Source organism: Panthera uncia (assembly GCF_023721935.1).
Source record: "Panthera uncia isolate 11264 chromosome B2 unlocalized genomic scaffold, Puncia_PCG_1.0 HiC_scaffold_24, whole genome shotgun sequence".
NCBI classification, from domain to species: domain Eukaryota; kingdom Metazoa; phylum Chordata; class Mammalia; order Carnivora; family Felidae; genus Panthera; species Panthera uncia.
The window spans coordinates 85,516,223-85,533,773 of NW_026057580.1; the positions used below are offsets into that span (position 1 = coordinate 85,516,223).

Below are 17,551 nucleotides of genomic sequence, written 5' to 3' on the forward strand. Positions count from 1 at the left end.
AGGGGAGGGGGAGAGGGGGAGGGGAGGGGAGGGGAGGGAATCCTAAGGAGGCTCCATGCTCAGCACACAGCCTGACACGGGGCTCAATCCCATGACTCTGGGATCATGACCTGAGCTGAAATCAAGAGTCACGCTCAACCAACTGAGCCACCCAGGCACCCTTACAGCAACTATTTTAAAATTTACACATAATCATGTAACTCCTGTGGTCACAGCTTTCCTCAGAATAGAAGCAGGCTCCCCCTAGTGACGGATCCTGGCCTTCCTTCTGCCCCTGCTCTCCATGCACCTCACTGGCCAGTATGCCCTAACCTTCCCACTAAACACACCCAAACATTCCTCCTTATTTATCTAATACACACCTTACACTCAACACACCCAGACTGAAAACTGATCCCCCATCAAGAGGACAATTCCAGCCTTCCAATTTCTCAAGCCAAAACCTTGCAGTCATCTTTTACTTCCTTTTCCTACAACTCTTATCATTTCAACTTGAAGAAATTCCAATGGATCTAACTTCAAAAAACACAGAATCTGACCACTTCCTCTCCAGGACTAATATCCTGGTCTCTCACTTGGATTAAGATGTGATCCTCTCCCCATCTCTGCTGACTCTCCTATAGTCTATTCTCAACACAATCATCCAAGGGAACATTTATTTTTTAGTTATTATTTTTAAAATAGATTTTTTCTTAATTTGGAAAAGAGAGGGAAAGTGTACAAGCAGGTGTGGGACAGAGGGAGGCAGAGGGAGACAGAGACGGAGACGGAGACGGAGACAGAGACAGAGACAGAGACAGAGACAGAGAGAGAGAGAGAATCTCAAGGAGGCTCCACACTCAAAACATAGCCCAACCCGGGGCTCAATCCTAGGACCCCAGGATCATGACCTGAGCCAAAATCAAGGGTTGGATGCTCAACTGACTGAGCCACCCATGTACCGCCGCCACCAAGGGAACATTTTAAAACATAGATTTTCAAGCCTTTGCTCAAACCCTGCAATGACCCCATTTCACTCAGGATAAATTCAAATTCCTAAAGATGTAAACCACTTCCTTGGTACTAAGGAGGCATTTTATTAGAAGAACCACTGAATTTCTCAGAAAACAAAAACTCAGAAAGACTAACAGCTAATACATGATAAAACGAAGATTTAAATCCTATGTCTTAAAATGACAATTGGCTTCTAACGAGTACAGAGATAATTCTCAGACCAACTCTCAACTAATTAACTCAACGTACAAACTAAAGAAATCCAAGTTAACACAAATCCTTTGTAAATAACAAAATCATGTAAACGTTTCATCTCCAAAACACAACTTTTAAATTTTTATCTGAAGATTTAGTTTTTTTTTAAATATTTATGTTTGGGAAAGCACAAGCTTTAGAAGGGGCAGAGAGAAGGGGACAGAGGATCTGAAGCGGGTTCTGCACTGACAGTCTGACAGCAGTGAGTCCAGTGTGGGGCTCAAATTCACAAACTGCAAGATCATGACCTGAGCTGAAGTCGGATGCTCAACTGACTGAGCCACACAGGTGCCCCTAAAGATTATTTAAAAGGACAGCATAAATGCTTTCTTGGATATATAACATACCTCAGAGAATCACGTTATAACCACCTTACAAAAAAGACAGGGCTATGAAGTCACCTGAGTTAATATGAATAAGCAGAGCTACAAAGCAAAATGATATTCACATATTTGTAATAGTGTTAGAGTAAATGTTCTCAATTAAACAAAAATGAAATGTCAAAAACCCTTTCTAATCTATAAGATCAAGCTTCCCCCCCCACAAAAAAAAAAAAATTTGAACACTGTTTACAATTCCCCTTAATTAAATTTTATGTTCTTAAAGATATTTTAAAATTTGACCAAAAATACTTAATGCCAAAAATTGTTATTTCATAGTGGTGAGAGCTATAAATATAGAATATATATATACACATACATACGTACATATATTTTTTCACAATTACTAGATCCCTAAGTAGGCCAAAGCCAAAAAAAAAAAACCAAAGGCTGATAATTGCATTTCCACATTATTCCACAAGATGTCAGCATGTAACTGAGTAACCTCAGTGGTGGTGATGGTTGTGCAGGGTGTCTCCACCTTAAACAGAACAATAGAAACCCTTTCACATCATGATCTTAAGTTAGAGCTTTGATAACTCACTTCTCCAATGTGTTTTCATGTAGTATATTTTCTTATCTTAAACCCAATTCTTAATATATTCTTACAGCAGTTTATAAATGCTCGTATTTAGAAATTTCTTTTGTGAACATTTTAATTTTCTTCATTCCAACATAAATCTCACCAAATCCTTCCAGGGATCCAATTAAGAGCCTTTAAGTACTTACTGAAGTCCAGGAAGGATCCTGGTCATAACCAACCACTGGTCTGTTTGTTTGTCTGGGTTATTTTCCCCCATTTTACAGATGAGGAAATTGAAGACAAAAGATCAGTGATTCATAACAGGGACTCTTCCCTCAGTAGAGATTACACATTCAGTGGGCAACTGGAGTCTGCAGAGTCCTTTGTGTGGGTGGGTGGGTGTTGAGACATTCTCCTCTTGTTCTTTTCCTTTGTTTCCCATTAACAGCTCATACGCTGAGTCACCAACACCTGAGCAACTGTTAATACTGATCATTAGTAGAAACACAGTTGCCATTACTGAGGCCTTTACCTTCTAAGTAGTACAAGGCCCCAGAAGCATGTAGAAAGTCATACTACAGAAACATATGAAACACTTTTCTTGTATGATAAGTAAAAACAATACTGAAATCTGCATAAATACACATCTTCAAGTTTTTCTTACATCGTTTGTACTCTTATCTTGCTTTTCATATTTTTCTCGGTCATAAGCCATTTTCTTCAGCAGTTTCTTCATGGCTTTTTTATCTTTTTTATGATTTTCAGTATTTTGCTTTCTCACTTGGTTGACAATAAACTTGGGAATCTATGGAGAAATAAAATCAAGTTTGGGAAGGAGAAAGAAATGGCACAATTTTGAACTATGGAAATAATTATTTTTTAAATTTAGAGAGAAGTAAAGGTTTTGTCTATTTGATAAGACTATGCCATTTTACACTTACTCTTCATGAAATATGCAAAAATGCATCTCTTTCTCATTCACTATGAGGACACAGCATCCACATGATATAATTTACCTCCCATTGTGTAAGTAAGGTTCAGAAAGAGGCTTGGTAAAGTTCAAGGTCATAGTGGCTATCTTCTATGCCTCATATGCCAAAATTAGAGACTGCCTGACATGAGGTGACTGGCATTAAAGGCCACCACCTTGATGGTTGGTCCCTTTAGCGGCCACCTGTCAACAACCTAGCCCTTAGCTAACCTGCAGTCCCTTCTAATAACTAGCCAGCCTCACTTGTTAAAAGGGAAAGAAAAACTCACCAATAAATGCTGAGAGTTATCTAGCAATAATCTAGGAACAAATGATTCTCAGAAATTACAATAGCAAAAAGAAAATATTTTAGAAGTTACCAAATTGAAATAACGAACCAATCCTGGCATTTAAAAATGGAGATTCGGTAAGCGGACATTTTTTTTTTTAAATTTCAGTGTAGTTAACTTACAGTGTTCTATTAATTTCAGGCGTATAGACGTTTTTTTAATTGCACTTGAAATCACCTCTGTTGGTTAGCTTTTTAAGGAAAATACAACCATAAAAAGTCTTTAGAATCTAGATATCATCACTCATTATCAGAACTTAAAGAGATATACTTACTGTCCACAGAAGTTTTTGATACTTAATCAATAAGTGCATGATATTAGCTGTCCCAGCTGCCATTACAAATTCTCGCTGTTCGCTGCACTTCAAACCCAGTGCGTGACACATGAAGAGATTTGGGGCCATGACCATTGCTACATTCATAGTTGTCATCTTATTTTTGTCTCTATTGTCTATAACTCTTTGGAGAAATTCAAGCAGGGCCTAAAACAGAAATAGCTCTTTTGAGATTTGTGTTCTCATGAAGATAAGAGATTAAAGCACTGTAGCATATGGGATTTTTACTTAGTTAAAAAATAACAAGTTGTGCATAACCACAGTCAACTAGCTACATCCAATGGGCCTTGTCATCAACAGTTCCCCATTTGGGTAACGAACTCCAGGATGGTCCGAGGTGGTGCTTTGTTTCTGCCAAGGGCTATGGCCCTGGGGAATGAGGCGGGCAGGACACACATCTGAACTAGGCAGCTGGGAGAGGAATGGAGGCAGATGTATCAGACCTAGAACCTACCAGAGCCACGGAGCACTGAAAAGCAATTTAAAATATCATAGTAAGATGCACTTGCTTCAGGAAGAGCTTCGCTTTTATCTTTAGGAATTCAATATATATATGTATATATTCAATATATATATATTCAATATAATATATATTCAATATTATATATATTCAATATATATATATCCAATATAATATATATTCAATATATATATTCAATATAATATATATTCAATATATTCAATATATATATTCAATATAATATATATTCAATCTATTCAATATATATATATGTATGTGTGTGTGTGTGTGTGTGTGTGTGTGTATATATATATATATTCCCTTAGAATGGCTTTAAGGTACTCAATAGTTAGCTGACATGAAATCTAAAAAGAATGGAGACTGTCACATGGAAGAAGGGGGAATGGAGAGACAAAAAGAGAAGAGAGTTTTGAAAAACTGAATGTGTAAATAAAAAGGAACTTCTCACCCCAACGGGTTGGTGATGCCACCCACTTCCCACCTCTGTTGGCAACACTCCTGTGTCCTCTGAGCCTACCCTCCATAAAGGCCACAGGAGCTTACTTCACCCTCCTCCTTTCAGTTCTTTTCCCTTTATCCTTGATTTCGGTCTCAAACAATCACAATAATAACTACACAAGTATTCAACGTTTTCTGAGTGAGGGAGAGGTTGCTTTAAGCACATCGCCGACATCACCTCACTTACTCCTTACTGGAGATAGAGGCTGTAATTATCCCCATTTTACAGATGAGCAAACAAAGTGTAAGAGAATGTAAGTAATGTGCTAGAGGTCACAGAGCTAGCCAATGCTGGAGAAGGTCCATTTGGCTTTCCTTTCGGGAGTCTTAAGTACTAAAAGACTCATGTTTTCGTATGTAGCTTAAAGTCCCTATCTGTAAAGGGTCAAATAAACTGTACCAAAGTGGAAAAAGAATAACAATAAAACTCTGTTCATCTCTCACAGGATTTGGGCGGTTGTGGGGGGGAAAGCCTGTGTTAACAGATGGATCTTAAATCAAGTAAAGCTGCTATATAGACCTCAAAATTTTGAAACAAACTAAAGGCACAGCCTCAATACCTAACAATAAGATTTATGTATCTAATTTCTGGTATAGTGCTCAGAAAGTTAAATTGTAATCCAAGCATAAGGCTATATAGAAACAATACCTTCTCAAATGAGAACAAAAGATTAATTGGTGAGGTTTGGGGAAAAAAATTTAATTTTGTTCCAGAGACCAGAATAATTATTCAGGTACCAGTGTATCTCTTTCTTTACAGAGCATAAATTATAGAGATTAGGTAACAAACCACTTTAATTGTAGCACACATATGCAATAAGATTATTCAAACTATTACTATTAGAATACTAGAATGCTGTGTTTCTGGGTATGTGGATATGAAATTAATAAAATGTTAGCCTCGCCTTTGTTGAAAGCACTTCATCTTCAGATATATTTTCTCTTTACCTGAAAGAGAACTGTCCTTTTTATTTTATTATTATTTTTTAAAGTTTATTTATTTTGAGAGAGACAGGGAGAAAGGGAGACAGCACTCAGCCACAGAAGAGAAGGAGCACAAGCAGGGGAGGGACAGAGAGAGAGGGAGAGGGAATCGCACGTAGGCTCCGTGCTGAAACTCACCAATCGTGAGATCATGAGCTGAGCCAGTCACTTAACTGACTGAGCCACTCAGGCACCCCAAGAACCGCCCTTTTTAAAAAAGTATCTGTCACCAGTCTGGTATTACACAAGTATCACTGGACCTACTCCTTGAAAACCCAGCTTGAGCCCCAGCACAGTTAGCTATTAGCCATATGTGATTTTGGGGTAAACTTTTGCTCTCTCTGCCCTTTAAAGTCTTATTTGTAAAACTGGAATACGAATTCCCCAGCCTACCAGGAGTGGGCAAGACGATGTGTATAGTTAACTTCTTCAAACTAACTAAATGACTAAATAACTAAATAAACGCCAATGATTATATTAACATGGATGCCCTGTTGATAACATCAGTTTTCATTATTCCTCCAAAAGTAGTTATGATCAATGATTCAAATGAACAATAATTCAAGGCAAAAAAAAGCAGTTTGCCCAAAAGACACCTCTTTAGGCTTAAAGTAGGACGTGGTGTTGGGACACAGTAATGCCTCCAAACCACTCCATGTGCTATAGTAACAGTCCACAAAGGTCATACACAGGATCCCATCTCTCTGAATGGCAACAGAAGGAGCAGCCCGAGGCTCATGAAAATTGGGGAAGTTTGCATTAAGCTTCTGGAAATTACCTTGTTATAGAGCTTTCCTTCACTTAGAACTAAATGTAAGTGGTTTATTTTCTTGTACATATAGCATATTTGTTTCAGTGTTTCTATTATTTGAATCTGTGTTTTAAACATTCATCAAGGTTAATTAAACTCTTAAATAAAGCTTAATTACTAAATTTACTGGGTTTGTTTTCATTTTCCAATTTTTTTTTTTTTAACATTTATTCATTTTTGAGAGACAGAGAGAACAGAGTGTGAGCTGGGGAGGTGGGGAGAGAGAGAGAGAGAGAGAGACAGACAGACAGACAGACAGACAGAATCTGAAGCAGGCTCCAGGCTCTGACCTGTCAGCACAGAGCCCGATGTGGGGCTCAAACTCACTAACCACGAGATCATGACCTGAGCCGAAGCTGGATTCTTAACTGACTGAGACACCCAGGTGCCCCTTCATTGTCCAACTTTTTATCCCCCAAAAAGTATTTCCCACCTTATTTACAAAACTGTACTCCCATAACCTTATATGCAAAAATTAAACATATTCTAAAATTTTAAAAAGAAAAATTTTTTTTCAAACAATTTTCAAGAGTGTGCCTGGGAGTCTAAAGGCGAATTCCAAACTTGAGTTGAAGACCAGCCTTGCCCAATAGCAACCATACCGGAATAAGTGTTTGCTCTCACAATGATTTGATCTCATTTGAATGCAGACATATTTTAAGTAAATCATTTCTTTTTTTTTAATTTTCCTGTTTATTTATTTTTGAAAGAGAGAGAGAGAGAGAAAGAGAGCAGCAGAGGGGCAGAGAGATGAAGGCACAGAATCTGAAGCAGGCTCCAGGCTCTGAGCACAAGGCTTGACACAGGGCTCAAAACCACAAACCATGAGATCATAACCTGAGCTGAAGTCGGATGCTTAACTGACTGAGCCACCCAGGTGCCCTAAATCACGTCTTTTCAATTCCCGCCTTATACTGGTCATTCACAGAGCCATCACAGACAGGTACCTCTATGTGAATAAGAAAAAAGCTGGGGTCAGTTTCTCTTTCTGGGCGGTTGAAGCCCTGTGTCAGGCCAAGGCCGATAAGCAGACTGGAACTCAGTCCCCACTCTGTCCTGAGCCAGATGTCCCCATCTCAGCAACAGTCTACCTGTACACGGCAAGCCTGGTCACACAATGCTTAAATGTAACCCTTACTGGAGTCGGCCCCTGTCTCCAAAACCCCACCCACTGCTGCCTTCTCAGTTATGCATGTAACAGTCAGTGAAGATTTTTTTTCCAGACTTAGTAAAGGGAGTAACTCTTTGGAAGCTCTCCTGTAGAAGAGGCAGGGTTTTTACCCCAGTAATCCTCATAAATTCTTCCACCCAGAAAAGTTGAGTATTAACATCCATGCCATGGGCATGAAAGAACTATCATTCACCTAGTTTCTGTTCAAGGAGTCTCAATGAGGCCCAGGAAAACTTCCAACATTTACACACTGGTTTTGTTTTCTTGACATGAAATTTCTTGGCACGATTTTGTAACTTTAAGTAGAAAGAAATGTAGGAGGTAAAGGGGCACGGGTTCTACCCTCATCTACGTAAGTTTCTTTTTTTTTAATAGATCTTATCCCCATTCTACTTTATTTTTTTTTAACTTTATTTATTCTTGAGAGAGACAGAGAGAGAGAGAGAGAGAGAGAGAGCGCGAGCGCGAGCGAGCGAGTGAGCAGGGGAGGGGCAGGGAGAAGGAGACAGAGAATCCCAAGCAGGCTCTGTACTGTGAGTTCAGAACCTAACGCAGGGTTCCAACCCAAGAACCGTGAGATAAGACCTGAGCTGAAACCAAGAGTCAGACACTCAACCAACTAAGCCACCCAGGTGTCCCCTCCTCCCAAATTTTAAGACAATGGCAAAACGTGGGGTACATACTCTTTCTAAAATATTTTAAAAGTTTTCTTTCTTCTGTAAGTTTATAATTCAACCTTTACAAATGTTCTACAAAATTTTGCTGTTACAAAAATAAATCAATGTGGAACAATCCACTGATCATTATAAAAGCCCCTGATAATGTTTATAATAAATGGCATTAAATCACATAGACCAAATCAATTTGAAATGATGATGTAAATCAGAAACTCAGGGTTAAGTCCTTAGAGGAATAACTAGAATTGGTTTGAGTTGGTCTATCTTTTGGCTAACCAAACATTTCAAAATCATTATGACTTATTTCAAACTCTGTTGCTTAGAACCACAAACAATATAACATCTTTAGGCAACAGGTTATGCCTGATGAGTCTTACTTTCTTTTTAAACATTCATTTTTCAAATTACTGCACACTCGTTAAATAAAATTTGGAAAATGTAGAAAAATAAAAAGGAAAAACCCCAAGGCACCCATGTTTCTATTAAAAAAAAAAATGAAACCTCACTCATTGGTTTTGTAGAAGGGTTAGAGCAAAAATTAAACACCTGATAATACTGTTAATATGACTAACCTACTAAATACATTAATAAAGAGTTAAAAACTTCCACCATCTATCCTTAAAAAATCGGTCTTTTCTGCATAGACTACTAGGAATGTTTCCATGAAAACATCACATTGTTTTGCCACAAATAATGAGAAATTACTTTGCTTAGTTCTGAGGGATATTAATTTTAATATTTGAGGTGGGGAGAGAGAGGGGGAGAAAGAGGGGAGAGAGATAGAGAGTGTGCCAGCGGGGCAGGGGCAGAGGGAGGGAAACACAGAATCTGAAGCAGGCTCCAGGCTCCAAACTGTCAGCACAGAGCCTAAAGCGGGACTCGAACTCACGAATGGAATCGTGAGATCATGACCTGAGCTAAAGTCGGACGCTTAGCCAACTGAGCCACCCAGGCGCCCAGTTCTGAGGGGTATTTAATGTAAATGAATCTGCTGACCTTCAGGGTGTCTCTGTTTGCATCAGGCAGGAGGATGACGAGAAGGTTCAAAGCCTGTAGTTGTTGCCTCTTGGTTGGAAGATCTGCAAACAGATTAAATAAATCTAAACTCTTTTCTTTACCCGACATTTTTTTTTACTTCCTTTTTTGCATTTTGTAAGAAAAAAGTTATTTGGCATAAACATCACTGTGAAATGTAAGACACAACAACTGAGCAGCGAGCATTCTTGAGAGTGTGTTTGAGAGAGATCAGGAGAAACAGCTGCTGCTTTAGAGTTTCCCTCTCCCTCGGAATGCTCACTTCCAACTGTGATCGTATGATGAGCGGCCTTATGTTTGCAGACATACAACAGCGCTTTGGAAATCATCTTAACTTCTGCGTGATAATCACTCCCCAACAAAGAGACACAGAAAGTGGGACCTTCTGTGGTAAGGTGTCAAGATGCATCTGTAACACTGAAGTTTGTTTCTTTACTGGTGAATGAACACATTACATGGGAAGAGTCCATCAATTCCAAAAGGAATATGAAAAACTGAGCCCGAAACACAGTAAGTGGTCACCATACATCCATGGAACGAATGAGAAAACCAATCAGCAATGACCGAGTTGAAGCAGTACCTTATTAGCATTGATATTTATCACTTTTTAGTAGCCCTTAACCCATGTAAGTAATACTCAGGGATATTTGGAGTCATTTTGGTATTTTGTTCCTCAGGAATAAATTTGTGCTTGAATCCATTTCCAAAGAATATATGCAAAATAGTATAACTTAACCATTACAAATATTTTAAACAGATGAGGATTTCGGTCATGTTTCCCCCTAGAATTTCTGAAGAAATGTTATGAAATGACACATGAGAATCATCTCAATATTATACACTTGAGGAATAGCCTGGAAAATAACAGAATTATTCAGCCATAAAATAAAACGAACAATATCTTGCCACCTGTGACAACATGACCTTTAGGACATTATATGAAGTAAAATACGACAAAGATAGATACCATATGATTTCACTTATAGGTGGAATCTTAGAAGAACAAACAAAACAAAAACAAAAAAATAAGCTCATAGATAGCAAGAACAATTGGTGCAAGCCAGAGGCAGGGGTGGTGAGGGGGCAAAACAGGTGAAGGGTGTCAGTAGGCACAAACTTGCGGTTATAAACTAGCTAAGCCCCTGCGATGTAATGTACAGCATGGCGACTACAGTTAATAACAATGTATTGCATATTTGAAAGTTGCTAAGAGAGTAGGTCTTGAAAGTTCTCCTCACAAGAAAAAAAAAATACTGTGACTATGCGTGGTGATGAATGTTAATCAGACTTACGGTAATGACCATTTTACAATATATACAAATACCAAACCATTGTGTTGTATCTTATAGGTCAATTATAGCTCAATTAAAAAAAAAAAGTTGGAATCCTCCCCTGAACAGGTCTGGTGGAGCTCACCATAATCATCAACAGTGGCCCCTGTTCACTCTCGAAAGTGTCCCAATTTGGAAGTTAAAGATATGGCCATTAGAACGTGGTGGTGGCTTCTTTCCTTTACGGATGGCCTCCAGGACTAAATGGAATAATTATGCCAGTACATAAACCTTAAAAGATCCCTGTATTCACTGGAAAAGAATCAAGAACTATTTGAGACGTTAATTTGGAGCTTGCCCAAGACCACGAAACAGCAAGATAGGAGGTGTTTGCAGCCCTCCATCAGGGAGGCAGCCAAATAATTTGTTCCATGTTTCTGCATGACAATTTCAGGACTTAATTTTTCAGGAAATAATCACAGACTCTGCCGCATCTCCCTGTGCTTTCATGATAACTGGTAATCCACAGCTTCTCCAGTAAGTGTTGCTTTTAACACTTGGCAAGAAAAAAAAAAATGTATCAGATTTTACGTGACTCGTTCTATTATAAAAGAAATGTGAAGTTCCAGGTTTTAACGAGAAAATATGTTGTATTGCTTGATGGGCATGCAATTAATCTGTACCTGAAGAGAACATTCTGTTAACCGTTTACTCAGAGACGCGTATTTCTAAAGGAAAAGGAAAACAATGTGTGGCATTCAAGCATCCGTTGACAGTGAGTCAATTTGTCTACCCAAATATATCTGGTTACATCCTTTGGGATGCAAAGTGTCATTAAAACAATATGGATGGCAGCAGGACAAGGACTGCTCCAGAGAGAGATGGCACTTACTCTGGACAGCTTGAAAGGCTTTCAGATACTCTACACTCAGCAGCGGCTGGGGCAGCTCCCGGATGAACAGCTTCAGCAGGCTGGCCGCGTCATGCTGCTTGACACTTTCCCAATTAAACGTCCCTTCGTAAAACTTTGCTTCTAGTTCTTGGCAAAGATTCTGAAAGGCAGAAGAAGAAGAAGAAAAAAAAAAGCTACAGTAAGTGTATTTTTTTTTCCTGCTTAAAGTGTGATCCACTTCCCACTTTACAAGAGATTGTACTCTCTCGAAAGAATCTGAAAGTACTTCTCTGTCACTCAGAAAAATACTACTCCGCCAAGCATACTTTTCCAATGAAACATTATACCCATGGCCCCCAAAATCCAAAAATTGTATACATTCTCCTGGATATGCAACAGACCCTAAGCAGTAAAGGTTTAATTAAAAGATTAGTTAAGGGGCACCTGGGTGGCTCAGGTCATGATCGCAAGTTCGGGAGTTCGAGCCCCCCCAACGGGCTCTCTGCTGTCAGCGTGGAGCCCACTTCGGATCCTCTGTTATCTCTGCCGCTCCCCATTCATATGAACTCTCTTTTTCCCAAAACTAAACATTAAAAAATTTTTTTATTAAAAAAAAAAAAAAGATTAGTGGAAATAGTCTTTCCATCTGGGGGGCTTTACGTTAATTTTTCACTCAATTTTTAAAAACTCATTTTTATCAAGTCTGTTTTAAATTATTTAGAAGTACATTACATCACAAAATATATAATCAATCTTGGGGCTGTAAGCAGAAGGCTACCTCTGATTAGTCACCTCTGGGAAATGGAAAACCAAATTCTACAGCAAATGAGGCCTGAAAATACATCAATATACCTGTCTTGGTATATTGGCTTACTTATGGTAAGCCGTAAGTGACACAGCCATCCTGCTGTTAGCTGTGGAAAACAGTCGGAGTCCATGCAAAATTAGAAATACCAAGTTCATTTACCTCAAGGACTCCATAAGATTTGCCAAATTATTAGTAATCAATTTAGTTTCATAATCACTATTTTCTACATGCATTTCACTGTGGCATAAATCTTATTATGTTGGAAATCCTTCCAAGTTTCTGTCACGTCCTTGATTATTTTAAACTGTTCTCCCAAAGAATATTCTTCATTTTTCTTGCGAGGTGAATTTAGTCCGCTTTCTCTTCTCAACACAACTCTGCCCTCTACTTATTTTTGTAATTGGTGAAATACATAAAGGTGAGCCTAGAAATGGGGAGGAGGGGAAAGAGAGGCAAAGGGAGAGAGGAAGGGAAGGAGGGAAGGAGAGAAGAAGTAAGGAAGAGGGAGAGGGAAGTAGGAGAGGGGGAGGGGGAAGGGAGAGGAAAAAGGAGAGGGGGAGGACTGAGAGGGAGGAGGAAGGGCTGGGGGGAGTAGGCAGAAGAGTATAAAGAATTTGGTGGGGCTGGGGAGAAAGACAACCAAAAACTTTGCATATTATCTTTAAATTATTTATAATGGACCAGCTGCTGCATAATTTGGGATGTGACAATAGGCTGGGTTGAAGAGTTGAGCCAAATGAATCCACTTAATTGACCTTCTTAGAAATTACATTTCTAAGAGCTGGTCTGCCAGCCCTCCAGTCAAAAATGTAAAACATGCATTCTGTTCACTACCCTATACTCAAGGAAATGTGTTTACAACTCTTAGGAGTTGGCCATCACATTGTGCTAATTAGTGAACTGAGAAGCGGTATTCTTGCCGATGTGGGTAATCTGAAGTCATGCTACCTGTTTCTGAGGGATTCTGTCTCTGTAAGAGGACGTGCTTCTCAACAGAACTTATCTCAGAATCACACACACTATCCATGTTTGACTGTTGGTATAAAAAAAAAAAAACAAAAAAAACAAAAAACAATGGCACCTAATCAAACTTACACGGACCCCAAAGCAGTTTCAGGGACTTCTGTGAACCAGACACCAAACCCACGGGACACAAGCTGAATGAAATTTTTGAGCAGGGTATACGTATCAGGTTACTCGAATCTGATTAAACTGAGATCACCCTATGCAGTAAGAGCCAAGTAGGCCGAAACTAGCATCCTACATTGAGGAAGCTTATCAAAATAAGCAGATGATGTGAACCGTGCAAGGTATGAATACTAATTCCAGTCCTGGCAGTCCCACAGCCTCAGTCACAGGCAAAGAGCACGTGCGCCCACCAAGAGTCGTTTCTCCCTGATTCAGTTCTAAAAATGTCCGATAGAATAGGTCTTGAGGAAACGAAGAGAAAATCTCTCTTCTCCCTATCCTGTTTTCTCTTGGATTTGCAAATTCTGGAAGACTTGTGCTCTTCTCAGGTGAGAGCCAAAGCTGACTTTGGAGGCGAGGGAGAGGAGACTGCGAGTGGCTGCTAACCAAAACCTCTTCCTAGACACGTTTCCCAGATAGAGCCACAATTTCAAGCATGAGGCCCCTGTAAAATGCAATTCCCCTGGGACGCTGATGTACTATGCCTCATCTGCAGGGTGAGTCCATCTTTACTATGCATTTACTGGATGCTTTATCCCCAGAGCAGGAGCTGGGGGACAGGGAGAAAGGCGGAAGATACACAGCATCCCAAGAGAGTGGGAACAAAATGCCATCTTGCCAGAAAAGGTGACAGGGGGAGGGAGGAAGGGCAAGTCTGGGAATCACCTCCTCTCTTTCACAAGCCAGGCTTGGGCTACCTGGCATCCAGTGAGACAGGAAGTATGAAAGTCAGGATAGCAGTGGGGCAGAGTCTCATTCTGTCAGCTCCCAAAGACTCCTGTATGGGGACTATTGTCATGTCTCCTACTCTGCTCCCCTGCTGGAGTTTATCATCCTGACTTTTTAATCTTTTTTTCACGTTTATTTTATTTTTGAGAGAGAGAGAGAGAGAGCGTGCACAAGTCGGGGAGGGGGACAGAGAGAGAGGGAGACACAGAACCTGAGCTGTTAGCAAGGAGCCTGACGCGGGGCTCGAACCCACGAACCATGAGATCATGACCTGAGCCGAAGTGGGACGCTTAACCGACTGGGCCACTCAGGCGCCCATCCTTTTTTCAATTGCTATTACTCATGCTGACTAAATCCACCACCAGTCCCCCTATTGATACTTTGACACATCATGGTCTCTTTTCCTGAGAAGGATGAAACTACTCGTGTCTTTTTGCTTGTTATGCTTTTGTGCCTATTCTAGGCTTGCACGGCAAAGACATTAAAATCATTTGCTTCTTTATTTATCATGGTATTATTACAGCTAATGTGATTCTGAAGAGAAATCAAAACCTATAAAAATCAGCAGAGACTACATAAAACCAAATATAAACTGAATGTTCAGAAAACAGAAAACTAAATACAAACTGAATGTGAAGGGTCACCTGGGTGGCTCAGTCAGTTAAGCATCCTACCCCTGGTTTCAGCTTAGGTCCCGATCTTACGGTTTGTGGGATCGAGTCCCAAGTCAGGCTCTGCGCTGACAGCGTAGAGCCTGCTTGGGATTCTCTGTCTCCCTTCCTTTTCGTCCCTCCGCTGCTCAAGCTCTCTCTCTCTCTCAATATGAATAAATAAACTTAAAAAAAATTAAGCGGTTTTATCATTATACATGGGAAGAAGAAGAGGTGGGGAAGACAAGTTACCTTTTAAAAGGCCAAAGCTGTCTGTGCTGACAGCTTAGAGCCCGGAGCCTGCTTTGGATTCTGGGCCCCCCTCAAAAATAAACATACATTTAAAGCATTTAAAAGTAAAATGGCAAAGCAGAATTAAACAACATTGGTGGAACTCAGAGATCACCTTGATCCTAATGGCAGCTCCGGGTATTCTTAAGAGACCTTCAGTTTCCAAGCCTCCCTCTTCAATCCGAGAAATCAGCTGTGTAGAAACAGAAGAACATTCTGACTTGGGTATTCTTGAGAGGTACGATTCCAAATTTAAGATCTGCTTCACATATAAATACATGCAAGCTGACGTGTAAACTGGATTTCACCAAGTTTTGAATGCTATGGCGCTAGCCCTACCCTGCAAACCAGGGAAGCCCCGAAACTTTACTTACAAATTAGAAAAAGTTGGGTTTTATTCTCCTTTATTACAGCAGTGTATAATTTCACACAACAGCTGTCATACCCTGAACAAATGGAGACTGAAGATGTGCATTGTTTAAAAGCAACTGAGACCATCCATTTCTTCCACTTTTCCAGAAATGTATGTTCTGCAATGAAATAAATCTAGGAAATTCCAGTACTTGCACATTTACATCTCATTTTTGGTTTGTTTGAAATAATTATTTATGGTATGAAGAAAAAAAAACGGTTTGTGAATATTCATTTTTAAGCTTTTGGTGGTAAACCTAAGTAAAAAACAGTTCTTGTATAGGGTTTTTAAATCGTACCTGATACCCAGTGAATATATACAGGTCTCCAGAACCGCATTAAAGTAACAAAGATTTTTTTTTTTTAAAATAATGCCAAAACCTACAAGATTAAGGCAAATGGAGAAATTACAATGGCATACTGTTGGAAGCTTAGGAAGATGATTAAAAAAAAAAGTGCTTAGTTTCTTGGCAGAGTGATCTTCCAGTTGAAATATGTATTCCCTGGGCAGTGCCCAAAGGCTTTATAGGGGGTACTCTGCTATTTTAAGGAAATCCATTTCCTTGTCCTCAGGTTAAATATAAGGCAATTACTAGTATCAGATAGGTTTTCCTTCCTACCACCCACCCCTTTTCACAAGTCTTATAACTTCACAAAAGACAGACCTACTCTTCACTCATCCCCAAACTTACTAAAATCTCTCTGCACACCCTAAGACATAAATAAAATCTTCCAGAGTGCCAAAGAATGTAAATTTTTATCTTTTTTTTTTCCCCCAGAGAAATCTCCTTTAATGATTTACCAAGACTCTATAAACGGCACGAAGCTTACTGCTTCTCCCTTGCTTATACAAGTGTCTACTAGGAGCAAAGCATGATATCATAAAATGAGGTCTCCTGACCTTTGTCTAGATGTCCTGAAATCAGATATATTGTACTGTGTAGACACTGGAAGAGAGGTAATTTTTCTTTAATGACCTCACTTCTTCTATCCCTGGGTTATGGCCAAAGAATGCACTGATCTTGGGGGAGTCAGGTAAGAATAAAGCAAAGAGTAGTCTCGAAATTCTCCTAAGGATTTATTATCAGCTGAAGAAAGAACCATCCTTGACCAGTCAAAGCAGTACACGATTTTTAAAAATTCAACTGGAATGTTTTCCAAGATCACATTTTTCAATTACGTTAGATAGTAAACCCACAGCAAACCTTTACATGAATTATCTCAGATGAGAAGGGCATTATTCAATAAAGGATTTAAAACCAAATTTATCAAATAAGACCATGCAAAATTTATTCACTGTTCAAGCAATTTTCATTTTTATTTCATCTTCTAAAATGTTTAAAATGTTCTAGTGGCAAAAAATAAAATTCTGTGCTAGCTGCTACAGCAAATTAGTTCCTAGCAGTAATACATGCCTTCCGTTTTCATTAAATACACAGGAAAAATGGATAATTTCTAAATAATTGACAATAAGTCTTGAATTTTTATATTTAAGCTCTTTTCATTATTCTCTAACATGAAAGAGCAGCATTCAATAGAGATATGCATATATATTGCCTCAAAGAATGCCATGTGTTTTTTTCATATTTCTCTCTTTAAAAGTAACATTTTTATGGGGCACCTGGGTGCTCAGTTAAGCATCTGACTTCAGCTCAGGTCATGATCTCACACTTTGTGAGCTCAAGCCCCGCGTCGGGCTCCGTGCTGACAGCTCAGAGCTTGCAGCCTGTTTAGAATTCTGTGTCTTCTTCTCTCTCTGCCCCTTTCCTGCTCACGCTCTCTCTCTCAAAAATAAACATTAAACATTTTTTAAAAAATAACTTTTTAGCTACCACATTATATAGCATTG

General features: G+C 39.2%; 1 protein-coding gene across 3 annotated transcripts in view; it reads right to left on the bottom strand.

The window, feature by feature from the left end:
* ARHGAP18 (Rho GTPase activating protein 18) overlaps nucleotides 1-17,551 on the bottom strand; it is a 194,563-nt gene that overhangs the window by 15,262 nt on the left and 161,750 nt on the right. For all 3 annotated transcript variants that reach the window (XM_049654328.1, XM_049654329.1, XM_049654330.1), the window contains exons 8-12: nucleotides 15,407-15,484; nucleotides 11,626-11,785; nucleotides 9,424-9,506; nucleotides 3,746-3,952; nucleotides 2,816-2,956 (exon numbers count right to left, since the gene is read on the bottom strand). In XM_049654328.1, the coding sequence (XP_049510285.1) occupies nucleotides 2,816-2,956; nucleotides 3,746-3,952; nucleotides 9,424-9,506; nucleotides 11,626-11,785; nucleotides 15,407-15,484 (669 nt within the window). The remainder of the gene's footprint in view (nucleotides 1-2,815; nucleotides 2,957-3,745; nucleotides 3,953-9,423; nucleotides 9,507-11,625; nucleotides 11,786-15,406; nucleotides 15,485-17,551) is intronic.